The sequence below is a fragment of the Conger conger genome, chromosome 9 (genome assembly GCF_963514075.1).
Source record: "Conger conger chromosome 9, fConCon1.1, whole genome shotgun sequence".
Lineage (NCBI taxonomy): Eukaryota > Metazoa > Chordata > Actinopteri > Anguilliformes > Congridae > Conger > Conger conger.
The window spans coordinates 43,008,404-43,032,841 of record NC_083768.1 but is presented as its reverse complement, the minus strand read 5'-3'; the positions used below and the strand labels follow the sequence as shown (position 1 = coordinate 43,032,841).

At 42.3% G+C, this 24,438-nt stretch overlaps 2 protein-coding genes and 1 long non-coding RNA gene across 3 annotated transcripts; 2 read left to right on the top strand and 1 right to left on the bottom strand.

Annotated features, from left to right (window-relative positions):
* Positions 1–4,449: 4,449 nt before the first annotated feature.
* On the bottom strand, positions 4,450–6,758 carry LOC133137465 (protein S100-G-like). The gene is made up of 3 exons (XM_061255764.1): positions 6,646–6,758; positions 5,298–5,440; positions 4,450–4,678 (listed from the first exon to the last, which is right to left on the bottom strand). Exons 1-3 carry the CDS (start codon positions 6,650–6,652, stop codon positions 4,526–4,528), a joined length of 303 nt encoding a protein of 100 aa, XP_061111748.1. The 5' UTR covers positions 6,653–6,758; the 3' UTR covers positions 4,450–4,525.
* Positions 6,759–7,992: 1,234 nt separating this feature from the next.
* Positions 7,993–16,337, top strand: LOC133137961 (uncharacterized). Its single transcript, XR_009709646.1, has 3 exons — positions 7,993–8,065; positions 13,083–13,135; positions 15,039–16,337. It is a non-coding gene; the product is annotated as an uncharacterized LOC133137961 (long non-coding RNA).
* A 2,163-nt stretch (positions 16,338–18,500) lies between these two features.
* Positions 18,501–23,259, top strand: LOC133136791 (protein S100-A1-like). Its single transcript, XM_061254524.1, has 3 exons — positions 18,501–18,603; positions 21,099–21,262; positions 23,011–23,259. The coding sequence occupies exons 2-3, from the start codon at positions 21,122–21,124 to the stop codon at positions 23,161–23,163; spliced, it is 294 nt and encodes a 97-aa protein (XP_061110508.1). The 5' UTR covers positions 18,501–18,603; positions 21,099–21,121; the 3' UTR covers positions 23,164–23,259.
* The last annotated feature ends 1,179 nt before the right edge of the window (positions 23,260–24,438 follow it).

Below are 24,438 nucleotides of genomic sequence, written 5' to 3'. Positions count from 1 at the left end.
CAAACTCTAATCTGGTCTTCCTGTTTTTGAGGCTCACCAATGGTTTACATCTTGTGGTGAACCCTCTGTATTCACTCTGGTGAAGTCTTCTCTTGATTGTTAACTTTGACACACATACACCTACCTCCTGGAGAGTGTTCTTGATCTGGCCAACTGTTGTGAAGGGGTTTTTCTTCACCAGGGAAATAATTCTTCTGTCATCCACCACAGTTGTTTTCCGTGGTCTTCCGGGTCTTTTGGTGTTTCTGAGCTCACCGGTGTGTTCTTTCTTTTTAAGAATGTTCCAAACAGTTGATTTGGCCACACCTAATGTTTTTGCTATCTCTCTGATGGGTTTGTTTTGATTTTTCAGCCTTATGATGGCTTGCTTCACTGATAGTGACAGCTCTTTGGATCTCATATTGAGAGTTGACAGCAACAGATTCCAAATACAAATAGCACACTTGAAATGAACTCTAGACCTTTTATCTGTTCCTTGTAAATGAGATAATGAGGGAATAACACACACCTGGCCATGGAACAGCTGAGCAGCCAATTGTCCCATTACTTTTGGTCCCTTAAAAAGTGGGAGGCACATATAGAAACTGTTGTAATTCCTACACCATTCACCTGATCTGGATGTAAATACCCTCAAATTAAAGCTGAAAAGTAGTTTGTAATCGCTAATCTAGGTAAGGGTTCAATAACGAGAAGGCAGTCGAAACAGGCAGGTACTGGGAATCCAAACAAAGTCCAAGAACAGCGGGTCAAACATGAACAGAAGGAGAATCCAAAAGCCGAAAGTTGGGGTACACAAAACGGGTCAGAACACAGGTAAATGAGACTGAATAAACACTGGAGAGAATGGCAAGAGCACCTTACAATCTGGCAAAGAACAGACAGAACAGAACAGACAGGTTTAAATAGAACGGAAACCAGGGAAATGAGAATCTGGAAGTGAGACACAGGTGAAACAAATGAAGAAAATGAATGAATGGGAAACAACTATGGAGGTCACAGGGGGAAATAAAAGGCGAAATGCTGGGGATTGAAAACAGATACGGAGAACACAGATATATACATAGGGGTGACATGGCTCAGGCAGTAAGAGCAGTCGTCTGGCAGTCGGAGGGTTGCTGGTTCGATCCCCCGCCTGGGCTGTGTCGAAGTGTCCCTGAGCAAGATACCTAACCCCCGAATGCTCCTGACGAGCTGGTCGGCGCCTTGCATGGCAGCCAATCGCCGTGAGTGTGTGTATGAATGGGTGAATGAGAAGCATCAATTGTACAGTGCTTTGGATAAAGGCGCTATATGAATGCCAACCATTTATATACAGTCCCCTCCAAAAGTATTGGTCAATTTTCTTTGCTATACACTGTAGACAACTGAGTTTGAGGTCAAAAGATGTACATGAGATGACAGATCAGAATGCCAGTATGCCAGAACCCGCTGGCATACTGAGCAACAGACATCGAACAAGTCAACCAAGAAAAACAACAGCAGTTGATGACAGAAATATTGTGAGAGCTGTGAAGAAAAACCACAAAACATCAGTCAGTGACATTACAAACAATCTCCACTGGGCAGGGGTGAAGGTATCTCAATCAACCCTTCGAAGAAGACTTAGAGTGTGGTTCTGGTAGGGAGTCGGTTAGTTTTTCCAGACATTACCCTTTTGCGCCGCTAGATAGAACCCCACACTGGAAACACAGCAACAATTGCTGGGAACATGATTTCAAAGAAATTCATATAGAGTATTAAAGATATGAGTCTAAGTAGTAAATGTATACCCACTTTCATTTGGTAACAATTTATAGTTTTTGAGTTATCAGCTATGCAAATGAGCTGCGTGGCAACTGCCAGTCAATAGCAATGCTTGGCCACCCCACACTGGAAACACAGCAACAATTGCTGGGAACAAAAATACAATTGACAGTCTACGGCAATGCATGCCCATACCACACCTGACAGACAGCAACAACTGGTGGCAAACAGTTTTTATAGAAATGAGTGCACAATTTTATATTCTCTGCAAATACATCACAATTATATCCAACTGTATTAATTTAAAAATGAAAATTGACAAAATTACAGTTCATAAATAATTTTATTCACCGAACTTTTATTTTGATAAATGCGAAACAGGTGGCCAGCAACATTTGCTAACTTCACGGAGCTCTTATTCCACACGTTTTGTCATTGGCTATTTGTCCTCATGTTTGATTCCGCCTTGTTTAAAAGCTACCTTTGGGAAGTAAGGAGCATTAGGCTAAGTTAATGTGGACCCAGGAGTACTGAGACTCGCTGGTAATTAAGATGGGTTCTCCCTACAGTTTTGACGGAGTGTTAGGAGTGGTTAATATTTCCTCTATCCGTTGGTGGATATTGTTCTTGGTGCCATTATGCGTCTTTCCAGTAGATTGCGGTCTTCCAGTTTGGCAGCCGTCTAACCTACGTTTAGTATAGCGAGGTATTTCGTTTTGTCACTTTCTAAATGCATTGTTTTCGTGGTTGTGTCGTCTTTGTCGGTCATTGGATATGCAGCACTAAGTCGCTATTCGCAACTGGTGGCGGTTGGTGTAGTTGGGTTACGTTCGCATGAACCTCATACCCGGGGGGCTTATGCTTCTCGTTTCCTTCTTGGTGTCGATCTGTTATGTGTAACACTAAGGTTAATGACACGGGTTTTGGAGTGTTCGTCCCTCGTTAGCCCAGGGCTCTATGCGGGAGACCTTCGGTGCTGCTCGTGTTTTTAGCTCTTTCTCCTAAGTCTCCTGCACGGTCTGTTGAGCCTAGGCGACCGTGTGGTGAATCTGTGGTTGCTGACTTTCCTAAAAGTCGAGTGGTGTACATGATCGTTGGAGTATCGCCCCTCTCAGAGGAGAGCTTTGCGAACTCACCGATAAGTTTGGGGTTCCATGACTGAGATCCTCGTCGCTGTTTTGTGTACACTTCCTGCCGCTGTGTTAGTGTTCCTGCATCGTCAGTTGAATTAGAGGGTTAATGTGTTTCATGTAGCCTATTCCTGTCTCCTTTTCAAAAGTAAACCTGCGTTGTCAGGAGAATTGAATTGTAAATATTGTCGTTTATTATAATGTATGTTGGTAGACCGCTTCCTCAGTCGAATTAAATGGTAAATGTTGGTAGCACTGCTTCCTCAGTCAAATTGCATTGTAAATGCTTCAGTTTATTCTAGTATGAGGGATTGTGTTCCCGCTTTGTCAATGGAATAGGAGACGGGATGTCTTGTTTGTCTTTCGTGTTCACTTTGCCATTCCCGGTTTTAGGTATGCTGTATCGCAGTTGGGAGCCTGCGTAGTTTCCCTCCCTGGCGCAGTTTGCGTAGGCTACCTAGGTCATACTTTTTCCTCGCAATTCTCAGATTAATATTGTCGACCGGTTATTACGGTCGTTTTCTTTGTTGGCTAATTGCCAGGAAATTAAGTCCCTTTATTGTTTACCCCTCCCTCCTCTGGGGTGTGTCCCTGGTCTCTAGGGATGCCCCCAGAAAACTCAGTGGTTCTCACGTCCTGTGAGTAACTTGTAGAACCCTACTCGGTTGACCTCAGATCTCACTCTACAAAAACATTCTGTCTGCCAACTTATGGAGAAATGTGTCCAAACTAATTGGGAAGAACTTCATCATGCAGCAAGACAATGACCCAAAACACACTGCCAACATAACAAAAGACTTTACCCTCTCTGCTCACCGTAGTCTTTTCTTTTTTTATTCATTTGTTTCACCTGTGCTTCAGTTAGGGTCTCTGCCTCCCACTCCATATATGTACTTCCTTCCTGTCTCTTGTCATTCATTTCCTCTGTTGCTTATTTTGTGCTTGTCAGTTGTGTATTTAAACCTATCCTTTTCTGTTTCTTGTTGCTAGTCCATCTCTCCCAGTTTTCCAAGTCTGCCCCTGTCTTTCCCCTGATTCTAGCTTTATTTTGTGACCCTGTTTTTCATATTTTCTGGTTTCACATGTGCCTGGTTTTGACCTAGTTTTGTGTGTTTTTGGATTGCTTGTTTGGACTGTTGGCAGTCTGGTTTCCAGTTCGATCCTCTGCTTGGGATGTGTCGAAGTGTCCCTGAGCAAGACACCTAACCCTTAAATGTTTAGGTGTCTTGCTCTTGGATTGCATTATTGGATCTTCCCTTTGTTAATAAAGCCTGCCTTTTTACGATATTCCTGAGTCTGCTCTGCCCAGTTCCTGACATATACCATTTATGGTCTTGTCCATCAATCAATCAAAATTCTGGTCAGAAGTAATAGAATTTCTGTCTGCAATGCTCAGCATTCAAGGTTGACAATATTCAACCAAGAACTGTTCAGCATATCATCTCATTAGCATTTCTTTCTGTAAAACAATGAATACTCATGAATTGGAAAGTTTAAAAAACCTACCGGTTGTGGCATTTACAACTGGCTTTGGGAATTTGACATACAGACATAAATGTGATTAAAATACAACAAATAGTTTCTTATCTGTTTATTTTTTCAGAACAAGAACATTGGTGTGTGTAGTGGGGAGCTGCAGTACTTGGTGAAAGTTAGCTCCTCTTCTGTCCACCCATACACCCTTTCATTTTTGAAGCCAGTATGGCAAGTTTCGCCACAAATAGCATGTACTCTTGGAAGGAAATCTCGTCGTTTTTGTCCTCGTCCATCGCCTGGAACATACCTTCCATTGCTTCATCAGGCATCTGCTCAGGGGAGGCGAACACAAAAGATAACAATTAGAGACATTAATTTATCATTACCGCCAATATAAAGCGCCTTTATCTAAAATACTGTACAATTGATGCTTCTCATTCACCAATTCATATAGACACTCACACATGCCAACGGCAATTGGCTACCATGCAAGGCCACGTAACCAGATCAACAGGTGCATTTAGGGGTTAGGTGTCTTGCTCAGGGACACTTTGACACAGCCATGGCGGGATTGAACCAGCAACCCTCTGCTTGACAGACGACTGCTGTTATCGCCTGAGCTAATGTTGCCCTCTATCTATAACTGTGATATGCATGTTGACCTCGTATAGTAGGGCTCATAACGCTCAATTTTATTAAATATTAAAAAAGGTGAATTGGCCAAAAATACCAGGATGCTGATTGCAGTATTGTAATCAGTGTATAAACTGGTGTCAACCTTGTAATGAGGGTCAATATAGGCATATGTATTGAAATCATTCAGTGTTAGTTATTAAATCAATGTCAGTATTGGTATTGCCATTGTATTGTATGGCAGTACTGGTGTCAGTATTGTGATCTGTGTCTGTGCTGCTAATGATGCTGTAGTTCATGTGCAAGGCCTCTCACCTGCGTGCCGCCACCCTTGGCCTCGGCCTTGAACAGTTCCTTCAGCTCATCCTTGGTGAGGGTTTCTTTGTTCCCATCTCTGCCGGCGTACTTGTCGAAGATAAACTGGAGTCCAGCAATGCAATCGCACATGCATATTTGGGCTGGGAAAGAAGAGATATGGAGATAACAGCTCATCAACTGCACCAACCAAGACAGTCCTCTAGGTGTTGCCAGTGAGACCTCTGCGGCTCTGCTGTTCAGACTCAGACAACAGGGCTGACTCTGATCCATTGCTCTGGTCTGTTGCAGGCGGAAAACAACAGACCTAAGTGGCCCTCCGTGAAGGAAACAGCCAAACCCGGATTATTAGCTGAGGCTCTAATTGTAACTGTGGATGATTATAAAGATGTTGTGTGTATACCAATAGGATAATTACTGGCACAGCATTGTAGAGAGGAGAGGAGGAAAGGTAAATGTTGGGGGGAATTATCACGTGCATTTAAAATAAAATAATGAAAAACTATTTTACAGCTGCAAAAAAATAAAAATGAATAAATGATGAACCACACAGAGAATCTGAAATTAAGATTTGAGGTGAATGGAGGGAGAAGGAAAGCAGAAGGAGTGAGGGGAGGGAGCAGAGAGAAAGGGAAAGAGGGGTGGGGTGGGGTTCAAAGACTCAAGTTGCGCGATTCTCTCAGTGGAAACAGGAAGAGTAGGCGGGCCACGCCCCAGTCACTCTGTCTCCCTCTCTAATCTCCGACCTGCTCTCTTTTCACATTTTCATATCCCTCTCCTTCTCTCCTCATCTTGCCCCTTCTTGTACACATAGAAACCGGAGTGTGCTTGTTTTGTTTTCTTGTTTTGAGAGCTCTTCCCTCTCCCTCTCTCTCTCCCTCTCACCCTCTCTCTCCCTCTCACCCTCTCTCTCCCTCTCTCCCTCTCCCTCTCATTCTCTCTCCCCCTCCCCCTCCCTCTCCCTCTCTCACTCTCTCCTTCCTTCCCACTCACCCTCTCCCTCCCTCCCTCTCTCTCTGTCTGTTTGGCTGAAGGGCGTGGTGCATGCATGGAAGCAGATCCATGCCTCCATAATGTACAAGCAGAAATGCACACCCCGAGGGGCATATTTCAACAACACAGTTTTTACAATAAAATAATCAATAAACACATAAATAAAAAAGCAGTAGTTATTAATTTAGAGCTTGTAGCATTGAGAGAATACAGATGGAATACTAAAAAGAAAAGGCTATTTTGTTTTGAAGAACAATTCGTAACAACAGTGAGATTGTTTAGACAAAGGATAAATTATCAAACAATATGGACATCAGCCACAGGATAATTTTGAGATTAAAATATTTTTACTTACGTTCCATTTTATGAGCAGTAAGGAATAGAAGATGGAGTGGAATAAGTTCTTAAGAAGGAGCTGTGTGTGTTTTATATTGCTGCCACCAGTCCCCTCCCCAATCCCTCCTTCCCCTCCTTCTTTATGTTTAATTGGACCAGTGTGTACGTGTGAGAGATCATGTGATCAAAGTGTCAGGTTGAGGGGATGAAGGAGTTTGGCCTGTTTAAAAAAAACAAAATTGTAATCATTAGTTTTTTAAAGACCATCAAGTCTCTCTCTCTCTCTCTCTCTCTCTCTCTCTCTCTCTCTCTCTCTCTCTCTCTCTTTCTCTCTCTCTCACACTATTTTATTGACAATTTTTTACTTTTGCCCCCAAAATATAGAGTGGTTCAGAAGGTATTCACTTTTTGATCGCTTTTATGTTTGGGGTCAAATTGAGCCCAACAGTTTAAATAAACACTTTGGTTATCGCCATTATTTCAGAGCCTAAGGAACAGTAGGTGAAAGTTTGGCACCTGTATGAGAAAGTGCCACCAGAATCATCCACAAAGAAATATGAGATAAAAATAAAAATATATTTTCTTTTCATTTTATACAGTCACAGAGGGTCAAAAGAACCCTACACAACACATTTGTATGCAAAGTTGGTACAGAACATACCATAGCAGTATGTTTATGGCATGTTTACCATTTAATCTCAAATGAGAAAATCATACAGAATCTGTATGATACAAGGTTAAAAGAAAGACGTGCACTGATGCAAGGATTTTTATTGAATTTATTATAGACCATTGGCAATGCATGGAATACCTTTGCCAAATAGTGTTGTACTAGCAGAGATCATGGAGGATTCAAACCATGCCTTTGTCTCGTGTCAATTGCCCTCTAGACGACAATCAAAAATAGCATCAGAGCATCCAGTATTTTGTTTCATATTTTGTAATGTATAGTCATATGAAACGTTTACATGCAGTGCAAATAACAAATGTATCTTATGTTAAAATGAATGAGTCAAATGTAGTCATATGTAACAGGGTATATGTACTTCAGTTACTACAGACAGTGTATAATAAAGATCAGAAAATTGTGAATTGTAAAATAAATATCCTGTTACCACAGTTGTGAAAAAGATAGATAAGTAATAAAGATTTATGGTTTGGGTTTGGTGAACCAAGATGAACTAAATTGGCCATTCACATTTAACATTTTTACGGTTTTATTCTCCAGTCATTTGTGTCTCTTTGCCTGTGTTCTCTCCATGATTTGTTTGTTTCAGTGGAGAATGTAGCAAAGGGTGGGGTCCTTCGTCTATAGAGCGTGATCTGGCATGCACTGGGTTTCAGCTGGTATTTCAGGTTTCTCAGTGTGCCAACTCCCTCTCACCAGAACTGGCTCAACTGTCAGAAACATTCTCCCAGGTCACAGCTATTGCACAAAGGTAAGGCTGGAAAAACGCCCCACCTGTAAATCAAAATAAATGCATATAAAATAAATGCTGCTCTGGAAAAAATGAACAGACAACTATTTTTTAAGGAGGATTGGGGTTACTCAACCAAATACTGATTGCCAAACCATTCCGAAGGGAAGATTTTCTTTGTTTTTGAACATTGTTATTTTCATTAGTTATTTATGGGCATAAACTTCTTTAATCTTCTTTAATTCAGTGTGTTACAACGTGGTGTATTTTTAGCATGTGGACCCGTTGTCATTTTCTGCCAATAAATGACTGAATGTTCTGAATGACAATATCTTTTCTTGTTTGGAATTAAAGTCAATCGTCTGAAAAATTTGCATACAGACAGATATCCATGAACTGTGAAATGGACAATTTTCACGTCCAGCTGAAACCTTTCTGTGTGGGTGCTTGGGAGTAACCTTAACAATTATAATACATATTATGTGAATTAAAACGTACACTTATTAATTATTCACAGGTCATTTAAAAATAAAGTTGTGATTCCTGAGCTAATTAAGCAAATGAAAGCCCAGCAAACTCAGATTGTGAATGGACAGGCAGTGCTGATGCAGTCACTTCATATTTTGCCTACCATGGAAGTAGGGGGAGTCCATTAAAATGAAGATTTTTATTTCATTTATCATACACCATCATCAATGCAGGGAATGCCTTTGCCAAGTAGTGTTGTAGCGGCTTGTAGAAACTCTGGATGGTATGTTCAAACACGTCAGGTGTTCAATCAATGTCAAGCTGTTTATTCATACATTTGCGTGGTGCGGTATTAATTTAAAAAATATTTTAAAAATACAAGAAATTCTGAAGGTCAAATAGGCCCTAGTCCTAGTCCTTACCTTATCCTAGACCCTTGTACAGGTAGCTGTTGAAATTGTACTTCCCTCTAGGGTCTTTCACTGCACTTATCCCTGGTTATGGGTATGCACTTTACACTTTGTGCTCAGAGATGCTCTTCTGCATACCACTGTTGTAATGCGTGGTTATTTGCATGACTGTCACCTTCCTGTCAGCTTTGACCAGTCTGGCCCTTCTCCTCTAGCTCTCATTAACAAGGCGTTTCTGTCTGCAGAACTGCTGCTCACTGGATTTTTTTGTTTTTGTTTTTGCACCATTCATTGCAAACTCTAAAGACTAGTGTGAAAATCCCAGGAGATCAGCAGTTTCTGAGATACTCAAACCACCCTGTCAGCCACCAATCATTCCACAGTCAAAGTCACTTAGATCAAATTTTGTCTCTATTCTGATGGTTGATGAAGCTCCTGACCCATATGTACATAATTGTATGCACTGCACTCTAGCCAAAAATGTTCCTAATAAAGTAAAATATGTGCAGTAGTGCCCTCCATAATGTTTGTTTTTATTGATTCGACTGTATTCCACAATTTTAGATTTGTAGTCACATAATTCACATAAAGTGCAGATTCTCAGCTTTTATTAAAACTGTGGGGTTTATATAAATATTTGGTGAAATTATCTTCACATTACGACAGCTAGCAATAAACCAACTGCTCTGGGTCTGTGATCTGATATCCCAGGACAGATTTTCAGGGACTTCCGTTTTTCCACGCCCCCGGTAGCTAACATCCAATTAGGGCAGCTCTCAGCCAGGGCTTACCTGCCTATCCCCGAGAGGCTGATTGGCCACAGCAACATCGAACCAGTGTGGATGACAAAGAGGAGGGGGTGGGGTTTTTGCCACTGTATATGTTCAAAATCTTTCTTCTTCTGCCAAGATTCTGCTTGCGCCCAAAGATCACCTACCCAAGATTTAAAGGGTATTTCTTTACATTTTGGTTTCACCATGTAGAAATTACACTACCACCCCCATTCCATGGCACCCCGATGTTTGTATTACATTACATTACTGTGGAAACTTTTAAACGAGGTCTAAAAACCTACCTTTTTTCTAGAGCCTTCTGCTAGATTAAAAAAATTTTTTTCTTATGTTTTGTATTTCTTTTTTAGCACTTCTGCTTTTTAATCTGTAGCACTTTGAGATTTAAAAAATATATATAAAGCGCAATACAAATAAAATGTATTATTATTTATTATTATTCATTACACTATTGGCATTTGGCAGACGCTCTTATCCAGAGCGACGTACAGTTGATTAGACTAAGCAATGCAGGGTTAAGGGCCTTGCTCAAGGGCTCAACAGCTGTGCTGATCTTATTGTTGCTACACCGGGGATTTAAACCACCGACCTTGTGGGTCCCAAGGTCGCGACAGGCCGTGTACAACCAATCGTTGTACACGCGTGTTTTGCCTCTATAAACATGCATGTTTCTCGCTCACTCAGTTGCTCAGTGGCTTCCCGGCTGCAGTTAGAAGAGAGCTTTTAGTATCTAGTCTTGATTCTCGGCTTTTGGTTGTCTTTGGAGTCTCTTACTGGTTTCTCAATAAGAGGACCAGAACTGGACTAATGAAAGTGAAGGGAGCCATTATGAGGCTGATGAAAACAACAGTCACATACATGAAAACACTCAGGAGGCAGGTGGGAATGTGTTAGTGAGTGCTGTCTACAGAAGACGTCATGAATGGAACCTTATGAAAACAAAAACATGTCACTTGCAATAGCAAATGTTCCACTCTTGTCATATACAGTGGCTTCAGTATTCCCACCCTGTCACGTTATTGTGTTGTAAATTTGTAAATTATGCCCATCAACCTACACTCAATAACCCATAATGACAAAGTGAAAACTTTTATAGAAACTTTTGAAAATGTATTAAAAATCAAAAACTGAAATCATTTACATAAATATTCAGACCCTTTGCTGTGGCACTCCAAATTGTGGTCCGCTGCATCCTTGAGATGTGTCTAGAACTTGACTCGACACCACCTGTGGCAAATAAAAAAGCAAAACAAAAAAAAGGAACAGTGAAAGGAAAATATGCATGATTATGGATGGACTGGATTGAGATATGGTATTGCATGGAGAGTGTTTCTGGAGTATGTGAGTATATGTTGGTTAGGGAGGGGTTGGGGGATTTGACTTGAATGATTTTATGAATGGACCCCTAATGTTTGCCAAGTGTGAGCTTTGGTGCTGGTGTGAGATTGGTTCCATGGATACGTGTTCTTTGAGAAGATTTAAACATTGTGTTATGTCAATTTTGTGTCTTGTTTTCCAGTTTAAGAGGATGGTTTTCTTGGGGATAGCTAGGGCAATGAGTATAGGTTTATTTTGATTTGGTGGGTTGATTGTTAAGAGGTCTCCAAGTAGACACAGGGATGGACAGAGTGGAATGCTACAGCTCATAATGAGAAATATTTGGTCTGTGACTTGTTTCCAGAAATGGTGAGTTGGCGGGCAGAGCCTGGTTGAGTGGAAGTAATTATCTGGGGTATTCAAAGAGCAGTGAGTGCAAGTGTCTGAGTCCACAAATCTTTTGGTGGGTGATATGAGTTCTGTGAATGATCTTGTATTGTATTAGTTGCAGGTTAGTATTGGTGGTCACCGTGAAAGTGTTCCTACAGATTTGAGTCCAGAAGTCTGAATTGTAGCAGAGTGATAAGTCTTTTTCCCAGGCTTGGATGGGGAGGGACATTGTTAGGTCTGTGATTGATTAGTTTGTATAATTTGGAGATCAATTTTTTGGTGTTGATTATTTTATTAATTTCATCCATTAGCGAAGGTGCTTGTAAGTAGTTATTAATTATTTTTATTTGATATTTTAATACAGATTTTAATTGAAAGTACTGGAAGTATTGCTCTTTCCCAATATTATACTTATGGACCAAATCCTGGAAGGTGATGAAGGTGCCATCCTGAAAGATGTGTTGAAGATGTGTGATACCTTTTTGTTTCCATGAGGTGAAGGAGAGTGGTGTTTTGTTAATCAATCAAGAAGTCAGGATTGTGCCATATTGGAGTGTATTTGCATGGGGTCATTGTGAATTTAAATTTTGTTTTGATTTTGTTAATTTTCTGCCAGTTGTTGAAGTGTTTTTGAAGCAGTTGTGGCGTTTTATAGAGGCACTGAGGAATGGTAGATCGGAGATGGAAATTTCTTTCGGGACAAGACTCTGACTGTCCTTGCGTGGCCCAGCCAAAGCCTAAAGCTATGCTGCTCCACCAGAGCAGCATAGACCAGCTTGGGCCTGCATGTTTTTTCAGCAGGGTGTGCTAGCTTGAAAACGTCTTTTTATTTCAAAACAACCTCGCCCACAGGAACCAGCGGTTTAACCTGTTTTAAAAGTAAATACTTCTGCAGCCAGCAAGAGCCTCACAATCTTTTTGTTTTGTGCAGCTCCTACAATATTTTATTTATTGTTATTTAGCCATTTTGTTTCCTCTTAAAATTGGCTGTGTTGTTGGTCTTTTATGTGTTCATATTGTTTCATTCTGACATGGGCACTGAGCCGGCAAAGAGGTAGTCGGAGGACTGAATTGCTCTTAGCCCTGAAAGGCATTGAGGAACCTGGTAGTTCTGCTTTTCTTTGTTTGGGTGGTTCACCTGGAGAAGATTTTCTTTGGTTTCATAAAAAAAAAAATGTTTTCCGTGTCTCAGGAAGAACCCTGAGATAGCCTTATTGAAACTCTTCCGCTGCTTTGGAGGAATCTTGTGTATCCATGGCTTAAATTCTTGCAAAACAAAATTATTACACATAACAGTGCATTTAAAACACTCATGACACTTACTCTCTAAACACAAAACAAGGCAGACATAACAAGTGCAATCATTAAACAGTGAAATCATAAAATAAAGTGAAAATTCGAGAGGCTCAGGATAACATAAACGAACCAGTAACAAAAATGAATAAAAAATAATTTTAGTAAATCAGTTCTTCAAATTCTAATAAGGGAGTCCATTGTCATTATTCAAAGGGTAATCCCTCCTCTAGGGTAAGGTGGGGCAAAATTATGTGGTTTATTGAGGGCGGGTTGCGATTATGGTACATGAAAAAACTATTGTTGGCTATGTTGCGTGACAGGAGGCTTACCGCAGATCTTTATGGTTCTTCTCTTGCTTTGGGCTAGGCTCCAACCGGGAACACCCCGGTGAGGAGAGCAGTTCAGCACAGCCCCGGCAGGTCTGTCAACATTTTTCTGTATTCACGTTTTCCTGTATTCTGAGTGACCCCCTGGTGGCCTCTAGTGCTAGTGCATGCCCTGCGTTTGAAGTGCTGTGCTCTGTTCTGGCCGTCCTGGTCCTACACTGTGTCGATTCTGGTCATGCCCTGTGTCTGTTCGGTGCGGTGTACTGTTTTGGCTGTCCTGGTCCTACACTGTGTCGATTCTGGTCGTGCTCATGTCTGGTGGTGTGGTGCTCGTTCTCTGTGTAATAGTCAGAAACGGCTGATCTCTTGAGATTTTCACACACACTAGTCTCTAGAGTTTGCAAAGAATGGTGCAAAAAAATAAAAGAATCCAGTGAGCAGCAGTGGGCGGCACGGATGGTGCAGTGGATAGCACTGTCGCCTCACAGCAAGGAGGTCCTGGGTTCGAATCCCCGTCTGTGTGGAGTTTGCATGTTCTCCCCGTGTCTGCGTGGGTTTCCTCCGGGTACTCTGGTTTCCTCACACAGTCCAAAGACATGCAGGTTAGGCTGATTGGAGAGTCTAAATTGCCCATAGGTATGAGTGTGTGAGTGAATGGTGTGTGTGCCCTTCGATGGACTGGCGACCTGTCCAGGGTGTATTCCTGCCTTTCGCCCAATGTATGCTGGGATAGGCTCCAGCCCCCCTGCGATCCTGTTCAGGATAAGCGGGTTAGGATAATGAATGAATGGATGAAGGAGTGAGCAGCAGTTCTGCAGACAGAAATGCCTTGTTAATGAGAGACGTCAGAGGAGAATGGCCAGACTAGTCCACGCTGACAGGAAGGTGACAGTAACGCAAATAACCACACATTACAAGGGCGGTGGCATGGTGCAGTACCGGTTTGTACCACTGGAGGGTGGTGTGGTCGGTTGACAGACTTTTCAGCCTATTCATCACAGGTGTAATCATTTCTGTGCAATCAGACTGCACCCTTGTTAAACCCTCCTCTCACAGCACTCAGGTGCTTTGGTCTAATTCGCGTTACGCTGAAGCTGGTAAACGGTAACGCTGGTTCTCTGAGTTTGTAGGCGTCTAATACGCCCTTTGTTAGATTATTAGTTTATTTTCAGCAAGAGAACTCTCCCTTTGTTAGTTTACTATTCTATTTTCATTGAGAATAGTGTTTGCGGTAGTCTATTCTCCCTGTGTTAGTTTATTTGCTAATACAAGTTCTTTTTCCACCTGTTTGGGATCTATTTAAGTTCACCTTCTTTACCCTTCCCTTTGTCAGAGGTTTTTTACCGGTGGGGTAGTTTTCAGTTAAAGGTCATCCCTTCTTTTATCTTTTCGTTTTCCTGTCCCTTGAGCCTGCTTTGCAGATTTAGTGGTTGTTCGTTTGCAAACAGCTTTTAGGAACCCTGGTGTCTGCGTTTGGCCTAACACCCCACACCCCACCTTACAAGTGATACGCAGAAGAGCATCTCTGAATGCACAACACATCGTAACTCTAAGTGGATAGGCTACGGCAGTAAAAGGCTAAAAAATAAGTATGATAAATACCTAATAAAGTGCTCACTGAGCGTGTACCGTAATTCCACTCCTGGTGTGTCGCCGCAGGAGGGATGGCAAGAATTACAGAAGCAGAGCGGAAGCCACACGCCCGGAACGTAACGCGTTTCTCCTCACCATGAACACCCAGTGACACACTGCTCTTGCTGTGCTCAATGTCTCACCCCGCGTTCACCACCTTGAGGTGTGTCGGCGTAGGCAGGGTGGCTACCTGGAGCTAGGACATTGCCATCATCGCCACAGATAGTCGTTCCATCGCTTGTGCCACCAAGGTGTTGGACGACTTCTGTGTGGCCACTGGCGCCCTGGTCAACAGGGACAAGAGTGAACTGTTTCTGTCTCCACATTGGAGTGAGGAGCTGACCGTTTCCTTCCCTGTGCATAGGAATACCATCAAGCTCCTGGGGGTGAGCTTCCAGGCTGATGGAGGAGGGAGAACCAGCTGGGAGGGAGCCCTCCGCCACGTCCAAAATAGCTGGAGTGCGCAACCCTTGACAATGGCGGGTAAGATTCTCATCCTGAAGGCAATCGTCCTACCCATTCCGCTCTATGTGGGGAGGGTGTTTCCCCCAGACAAAGCCACCGGTAAGCTAATCACCCGGTTGGCTTTCCGCGTTGTCTGGGGGAGTAACATGGAAAAACTAAAACATGTCACCCTCCTCAAGGAGGAGCGGAATGGGGGGCAATGGGCTTGGGTCTGCTGGACCTCACCACCCCTTATAGCTGCCCCCTCCCCCCACGTCTACCGAGCCCTGAAGGACTTTGCCTACAGGACGGGTCTGCCCAGGGCTGGCCTAACCTCGTGGAGCTACAAAATGATTATGGCTCACTTAAGATCTGACCAAATTGTTACGCTCCCGAGGGGTGGGCCAGACCGGGACCCGCAAGTCATCTGGGCAAATGTAACACACGAATGTCTTACAAACAAACAGAAGGACATTGCCTGGATGACTGCCCATAGGTGTCTAACCACCAGGACTACATATCGCCGGCACTTGGCCCTCACTGATCGCTGCCCACACGGATGCACTGACCCAAAACACATACACCACCTGTTCTGGGAGTGCTCCGTGGCCAGGTGGGTCTGGGGCCTTGCTTGTTCCTCTGTCTTCCTTAGCAGGTTTCTGCCGAGGTCTTCCCTGACGGCTGAGGGCACCCTCGACGGTCCGCCCGGGGGGGAAGCAAGTCCGATGAGCTCCAGCGTCAGTGGAGGACCATTAACGCCGTGAAGCAGGTCCTGTGGGAGGCGAGGAACATCAAGGTCCACCAAAAGACATCCGTAGACCTGGTCACTCTTCGGAGGCGGATTCAGAACCTCCTCCAGGACGGCATCATTGTGGAAACAAAAATCTGGCTAGAGAGAAGTGAGGGGTGGATCATTGGAAGGAATTTATCATATAGTCCACCCCCAAAGGGACACAGAAGGGACACAGAAGCCTCTCAGGACCGCAAACCTGAGCAAAATAGACTTCTGCTTTTCTTTACATTTATGCCCGTATGGGATTTCTTAATCGACCCTTTGTTTCTTTGTATTTTGTGTTGATTTTGCTAAGTTTTGTGCTTCTTATTTTTAATAATTTGTTTCAACACTTTTTCCCAAAGTTTCATTTAAATCATGTCTTTGTTCTTTAGTTTAAGTGTAGTAATAGTGTTTTTGTTTGTTAAAATAATTATTTAGAGTTATTGAGTGTCTTTTAAAACAATTTCTTTTTTTTTTTAAACTGTAAAGAATTAGAAAACAACCAATAAAACCACGAACACCCAGTGACACACTGCTCCTTTGCTGTGCTCCATGTCTAACCCCGCGTTCACCACCTCTGTAATGCTGCTCAAAGTGTGTCAGCGTAGGCGGGCTGGCAAGAAATACAAAGCAGGAGAAGTGTGTCCGCGAATGTGAGTGTATTAATACAGGCCGGGGTGTAATTAACGCAACATGACACTTCAAGAAGAAAACTATGCCTAAGGCTACTCCCAGAGCTCTCTCTCTCTCTCTCTCTCTCTGTCTCTCTCTCTCTCTAGTTCTCTCTCTCTAGTTCTCTCTCTCTAGTTCTCTCTCTAGTTCTCTCTCTAGTTCTCTCTCTCTAGTGCTCTCCCTAGTGCTCTCCCTAGTGCTCTCCCTAGTGCTCTCCCCGGTCCTGTACCGAGCTCTCTCTGGGAACCTCTCTCCCCGGTCCTGTACCGAGCTCTCTCTGGACACTGTTCACCTTGGTAGTGAACGGAGGCTTTGGGTGCACTGACTAACACCATAAGCATATAAAATAAAATTGTGAACCGCTTCTCCAACGTGATGCTAAAAGTGAAACCGAAACCAAATAAACTAGGTAGTCTGATTAGTTAATCCGGCTAGAGATCAAGAGGTTCAGTTATAGTTCAGACCAAATGTCAGAATGGGGGGAAAAATGTGATCCTGAAATGTGGAATGATTGTTGGTGGTGAAGTGGATGGGTTACAGCAGCAGACAAATAAGTCCAAAAAATAAATGTAATAAATACCAAATAAAGTGGCCAGAGTGTATAGTGCCTTGTAATTAAAATATAGCCTGAAGTCTGAAGTACATCCTATTTTTCAATATTCTACAGAATATTTCACTTTTTTCTCTCATTTAGCGACCAGAGGTTGAACACGTATGTTCATGTTACAATATAATAATGTATGTATGCCGTGCAAATATCTTTTTTTTATTATTCAGCTACAGATTTCTCTCAGTATTTTACTCTGTGTACCTTTTATTTTATTTATTTTATTTTTTTGAGTCACTAGAGGGCGGTAGGACCACAAGGATTCCCGCTGTGTCTGGTAAACTTCCCATGATGGTGTCAGATGCACCGTTTGACTTTTAAACAGCGATCGCAATGGCACACTTTTTCAAAGCGTGGGGTTGCCTTGAGCACACAATTCGACTGTGAGCTGCTGTCATAGGCGTAGATTTCATTTCAACTTTGAGGAAGACACACAGCTGGACCTCCTAGTTCCACGTAACGGCGAATGCATAGCCTATACGCGATCAAGTCATAGGACAGTACTGGACATGTCACCCCCCAACTCAGGCAAGTGCTACAGGTAAGGTAGCAAGTGGAAAAATTTAGGAAGGCCTGGAATACAAGGAACATGACTGGAAAACGTGATATGCTAATTTGGAATCACAACATCCCCTGAGTACTGATTTAATTATTATATAATATTGAATATATAAATTTATTATAAATAATGAAAATTATTATTATTGTAATTATAATTATATAATAACTACTAGACCTATATAATTTTGGTAATAACAACAACATCATCACCAACAACCACCACAACAACAATGACAATATATTATTATTATTTTTATTATTATTATTATTATTATTATTATTATTATTATTGGCATTGTTATTGTAGTAGTATTTCGTTTTCGCTACCACCATGGAAATATGTAATTTACCCTTAACTGTTATAAAAAAGGCATATTTCGAACAACTTTTAGTGTAATATTAAATATTTTTAGACGTCAATCGAGCTTCAGCTCTGAATGCCGATAGTGCTGCTTCCCCTGCTTCGTAGCTTCGTACCGTTATGCTTGCACACACTTGTTACCGGTTTCATTTTCTCCCTTAAGTGTTTTGGTATATGGTCCATACTGCGGAATAAGGTTGATGCAGTAATCTTTGCGCGTCTTTCGGCAGATTGTCACTGGGTTGTGCGGATCCTAATCATACAATACATCCATTTATTTGCTGAGAGACCACACGCAAAGATAATCTTACTACGACAGCACGCGCAAACACACGCTGGGCTTTAACACAAACTCATACATACACAGGCGCGCGACCAAACACACACACACACACACACACACACACACGCACACAGGGCGGCGCCTGTCTATAAAATGCTGGAGGCAACATTTTCCAATCTCTGCCTATGACTTCTCCTTCAACCCGCTAACACCATTCGTCTGCTTGGTAAGAAACCATTCATGCTATTTGTAGGATACAACATGTAGCGTCTTGCAAGTTACAGCCCAGGCAAAACCACTAATTAATCCAAAATTGTGGGATTAGTCCAAAAGTGTGCTCCTGCAGTGTCAGATCGTTTCGCAAACTTAATTGTGCATTCGCTATTTTCTTCTTCTCGTGAATTCTGCTGTTCCATAAATGTGTGCTATACGTGCCTGCCACGCGGAGCGGGAAAGTCTTACCTGGGACTGCTGTCACTAGCCTACGTGTATTGTATTTCTGAACTTGAATTCCAGAAAACTACTGAGAATTGTGCTGTTCGTGAAAACGCATAGTCTACAGAAATGAAAATTACTTTTAAAATTCAGTTTACACTTTTTCAAATATTACTTTTCTGTAATAGAGCTGTAACACCAAATTGAATAAGATGTAATACTTTACGAATAATGTCGTGATTTTTGTACTGTAGCTAACGGTATAATTCTAGTTATTTTTAGTCAATAGAAACATGTTCCAAAAGTAATAACTAATAGTGTGCATTAGCCTAATTTGTTTCTCACTCATTCCGTTAGTTCGCCTTATTCTAACCTGGCATTGCTTTTGCCTTTTGTCTCGCCCGTTTTAATTCGTCCGTCACTGCCCTGACTCGCCCTTCTATTCACTTACGGAGTCGCTATTTACCACTTTTCTCTTCAAACTTAATGTCTACCCAGTAAAATGTAAAATTCAACCTCAGTCTTCAGAATATTAGTTACTGTACATCCTGGTCCTCTACACTGTGTGGGTGTTTCAATGGATTGCACGTAGCTACTGTAGGTTGCACGTACGTACAGAATGTGACCGGAGTTCTCAGATAATGTGAGAGAAGGGATAATGTGGAAATTGAAAGTTTTCCTGCTGGAACCGCACTTTTGCTCTAGACATTTGTTCCTTTGCATCTTCTTTCCACCGTCAGATGTTTCCTACTCCACCCCAACACACTCAAACACAGTCAGCCTCTCTGTGAAACTCACGCCCCCTCGTGAGACCCTAAAAGCTACCTTGTAATTTGCAGTGGTACGTCACCGTGCCAAACTCTTTATCTCTTTAATCTATTTCTCTTCATCTCCCGACATCAAAGCCAAGTTCTTAGCGTATATCTTCATATGAAGGGGAATTACACTCAGGAATATATTAATTTGTCGTTTATACGTTAACATTGTTTCAATAGTAATACGGTACATTTGCAAGAAAACTTTGGAGCCTTTATTTTTCATGTGTAGTCTGACTCATCATGGACTCGCTCAGTGGACCAGCAAAATTGTAGTAAAAATGCAAAAATGTTCCAACCCCACCCCCTTTTTCCCTTTCAACTTTAGAATATTTTGGTGCCACGCCTCATATTTCTATGTGTCTTCCCTGGTATTACAAAACAGATCCACAAGTTTCAGTTATCGCATAAATGTAATCTATTACTGGAAATGCAATTTACAAATAGCCTTAATTAATAGCCAGCTAGCCACAGTAATGGTCTAGCACACATGCTCAATGTGAAACATCACGATAGTGTGCTTGCTGTTTAGCTTGATGTATTTCTGGTAAATATTTATTTCTATGATTCCTACTATTGGTAATGACTCATATAAAGAGGTTTGTTGTATTAATTCAGTGTGTGTGTGTGTGTGTGTGTGTGTGTGTGTCCTCATGAGCAACAGTACACCAGGACACTAACCTCATTTTAGTACTATACTGTAAGTACAGTATGCTGCTGCTCTGCTAATTAGTATGAATGTGTTGCATGTAGAGTTTGTCTCTCTCTGTCTGTTACAATCAGCCTCCCTGGCCGGTCGCAACACAACATTGGAAAAAACATAATAATTAATTAACCCTCCTATTATGTTAAGATTGTATAACCGGTTTTACGTTTGGGGTCAAATTGAAATAAACAAAAAAATATTGTTATCGAAAAAGGTAACACATAGTGTGTCTCACAAATTTCTATAAATTTATAAATTAGACAAATCTGTGAGAAACATCTCATTTTAGAGCCTAAGTTGTATATTTTATATTTTATACAGTTAGAGAGAGTCAAAATAACACTGCACAACACATTTATATTGGTTGGTTATGTTTAATTCTAGGTCGTGTACCAACCATAGCATAGCATTATGTTTATTGCATTTTTACTACATTCAATCCCACCATTTAATCCCACCAAATTAGAAAATTAGAAAAATCATACAGTATCATTATAAAAAAAGGTTAACTGGTTTTTAAGAAAAGTCAAACACTGAATGGGGTCAAATTGACCCCAAACATAATAGACTAAAGACGAAAAACAAGAAATGTGGGCGGCGTGGAACCCTGTTGGCAACTGTTCCTCCCTCAGGTCTTCATTTAGGGTTCCCCACAGGTGCCAGCAGTCCTGCAGTCAGAGTTAAAAACACTGCACACCTAACCCGCGCTTCTCGGAGCAGCAGGAGGGGTGCGGGGGACGTAACGCTCTGTGTCTCCCTCCCCAGTCTAGCCAACCTGTGCTGCGATCATGCCATCGGAATTGGAGAACGCCATGGAGATGCTCATTAAGGTCTTCCACCGCTACGCGTCCAAAGAAGGCGACAGCAACTCCCTCTGCCGCAGGGAGCTGAAGGACCTGATGGAGAACGAGCTCTCTAGCTTCCTCAAGGTGGGCCTTCCCTTCCCAGTGGGCGAAAGACCAAATCCAGACGAGTCCAGTTTAGCTCTGGCTTCACCTGGATATACACCTGGATATTCGCCTTTCACTTTTCAACCAGATATTTCTGGGTTTTCACCTGAACGTCTCGATATCTAGACGTCTCTTAGACCAACATGCTGTCTCTAGCCGGGTGAAACCGCACAAATTAGTCTGTTTGTGTCAAAACACCTCTCAGTTCCAGATTGGTCTAGATTCTTTCTTTTGCTCACTGGGGTGCCTCATCTCTCTCCTACTCTCTTCCTTCTTCTATCTCTCTCAACCTCTCTTGCTCTCTCTATGTTCATCTCTCCCTCTCCCCACTCGACCTCCAGTTATAAAACTAATGTATATTTCTCAGTAGACATTGCATTTAAGTAATTAGCAGATGCTAATATTCAGAGCTTTCACAGATCACTTTTAATTCCCAAGATAGGAATCAATTATTAATCTAACGTTAGCTAACGTGCTGTAGCGGGTGATTGCATAGGGGAGATGAGGTGGCAGCAGGGCTGGAGGAATCTGTTGAACCCCAAAAAACAAAGCGGACATTTTAGAGCCTTAGAACAGAGTGCACAAAGTTTATCTTTGCTTTCATATTCGTCTGTAACTTTGACTTGGAAAATAAATGCAAATGGTCCTGAAAAGCCGGTACATACACAGCCTGGTACGTACACAACCTTTTTCCCCCTCCACTTCTTAAAGCTCTAACCATTCCAGGACACTTTACTGCCATGACCAGTGTACATAATGTGATAAATGTCATTATTTTGAAAAATATGTTATGTATAGCTATATATGTGAAGTAAATAAAATGATAAGTAAATATTATTTAGTAAGTAAAATGTATGTGAAATGGTCTGTGTGGCGGTTCCAGTTCGCTCATCAGCAGAGGTTTCTAATCTCAGGTCAGGAAGCATTTGTTTCCTATTTCCTTACGCATACATCTTTGCCTAAGCCTGGGCCTCTGCAGGTTCTTAATTTGCAGCTTGATTTGCAGATGCTACAGCCTCGATCCAGTATCCCCCGCGCCCTTACGTGAGGTCAGCGGCCCCAGGTGTTTTTGAATGTGGCCTCAAATGGGTGTTTGGTGCTACTGGCCGGCTCGTTGGGCTCAGAGGATTGCACACTGGGGAGCACCGATGAGCCCCGTGCTCTTAGATTGAGTGCAGACCGCGGCGCTGCCGACTGCGACCAGTAGCTCCGACTGTGTCGTACAGGGCATGGCAAAATAAGAAGCATTTTTAAATCGGTGTTAGGCGGGAGTCCTGATGTAGCGTGACCTTCCCGGTCCGGTACTGCTACTCCGTTCTGAGCTGAGGGGGGGAGGGGGGGTGTATTTTTGTCCTCCTTTTTTACTGCAAGCCCATTTCTATAGAAACCTCCAAAGAAGTGGCTTTACTTACTCTATGTGAGCCCAGTCCTCTGAAGGATTTGCCGTGGTCAGCACAGCTTTGAGTTACTCGTAGCAGTAACCCTGCAATTTACCAAAGCACTCTTTCACTTTGTTTCTGTCTCTCTCTCTTTCTCTCTTCACCTTCTCACCTCTATCACTTTCTTATCTCTCTTTGTGTCTCCTTTGTCTTTGTTGTTCATTTTTTTCTCCCTCTCTCTCCCTTCCTCTCTCGCTCTGTTTCTGTCTCTCTCTCCGCCCCTCTCTCCCTCTCTCGCTCATCTCTTTAATCTCTCCCTCTCTCTCGCTCGTTCTTTCCCCCTCTCAGACTCAGAAGGACCCGGCCGCAGTGGACAGGATCATGAAGGACCTGGACGCCAACGGCGACGGGGAAGTGAACTTTGAGGAGTTTGTGAACTTTGTGGTGGCCCTCTCCACTGCTTGTGCAAATAACTACCAAATGAAGCAGAGGGTGAAGTGAGAGAGGGACAGAGGAGGAGAGGATAGGAGGAGAGATGGAGGAGAGATAACATTTGTAACGAGTGCACTTTCAATTAAACACTCCCGAACCCAAGAAGGCCTTGTTTCTGCTGTATCTCTGACTGTTTGTGTGTGTGTGTATGTGTGGTGTGCGTGTAGTGTGCATGTGTGTGTGTGTGTGCGTGTAGTGTGTGTGCGGGAGTGGATGTGTGTTCGTATGTGTGTGTCTGTGTGTGTTTGTGTGTGGGTGTGGATGTGTGTTTGTATGCGTGTGTCTCTGTGTGTCTTAGTGTTTGTTTGTTTTACCCCCATTCATAGTACACATTTCTTGACTGAAAAAGGTGCTAAATTCAATAGCCACAATGGATGTGAACACAAATTATGGTTTTAAAATGGTGGAAAATCCAGGTTCAGAAAGTGAAACTTATCCAAAGTAACCAACATTGGATAATTACTCAGTCAAGACAGCACTGATTAGTTAATGGGTGGAAGAAACACCTGATTTGACTGACCAATGAACTTTCCACCAGTGCTTCTTTTACACAGCATGCATATCCTCAAAATATTATGCAGCAAGCTGACCACTCATATATTATATATCATATATATTTATATGAAAGCATGACTAAAAAAGACACTGTATATCTTTAGCACTCAACTGACACTGTAGCTGAAATCAGGATCCAATAAATCCAAGAAACAAGAATATAATGGAGTGTCATGTACATGTCCATCGCAGGGCACACACACCATTCACTTACACACTCATACCCACGGGCAATTTAGACTCTCCAATCAGCCTAACCTGCATGTCTTCGGACTGTGGGAGGAAACCGGAGTACCCGGAGGGAACCCACGCAGACACGGGGAGAACATGCAAACTCCACACAGAGAGGCCCCAGCCGACGGGGATTCGAACCCAGGACCTCCTTGCTGTGAGGCGGCAGTGCTACCCACTGCACCATCCATGCCACCATAAGCTCCCATGTCCCTTTTATTAAAAAAATCTTTGACAATACTGGGTTACACTCACAAAATGGTGGAAATTTGGTGAATTGCATCATGTTTTGTATGGGAGGAGCTATAATATCATTCATATTGTGCAATGCTGTCATTTGGAAAAAAGTGTGTCCCTTTTCCATTTCACAAAACAACATTGCAGTTTTGAGTCACAAAATCAAAATGGTACCAAAAAATGCACCCTAAGTTTTTCTTCCATGATATGTAATTCTACGAAACATACATACAAAATGGAAAACAATGTATGCAAGAAAGC

Excerpts from the sequence above, each read along its gene's own strand:
- LOC133137465 (XM_061255764.1), bottom strand. Across the intron at positions 4,679-5,297 it reads CCAAGGGTGGCGGCACGCAG|ATGCCTGATGAAGCAATGGA; the intron begins GTGAGAGGCCTT and ends TCCCCTGAGCAG.
- LOC133136791 (XM_061254524.1), top strand. The coding sequence starts at position 21,122 with ATGCCATCGGAATTGGAGAACGCCATGGAGATGCTCATTAAGGTCTTC. Across the intron at positions 21,263-23,010 it reads AGCTCTCTAGCTTCCTCAAG|ACTCAGAAGGACCCGGCCGC; the intron begins GTGGGCCTTCCC and ends TCCCCCTCTCAG.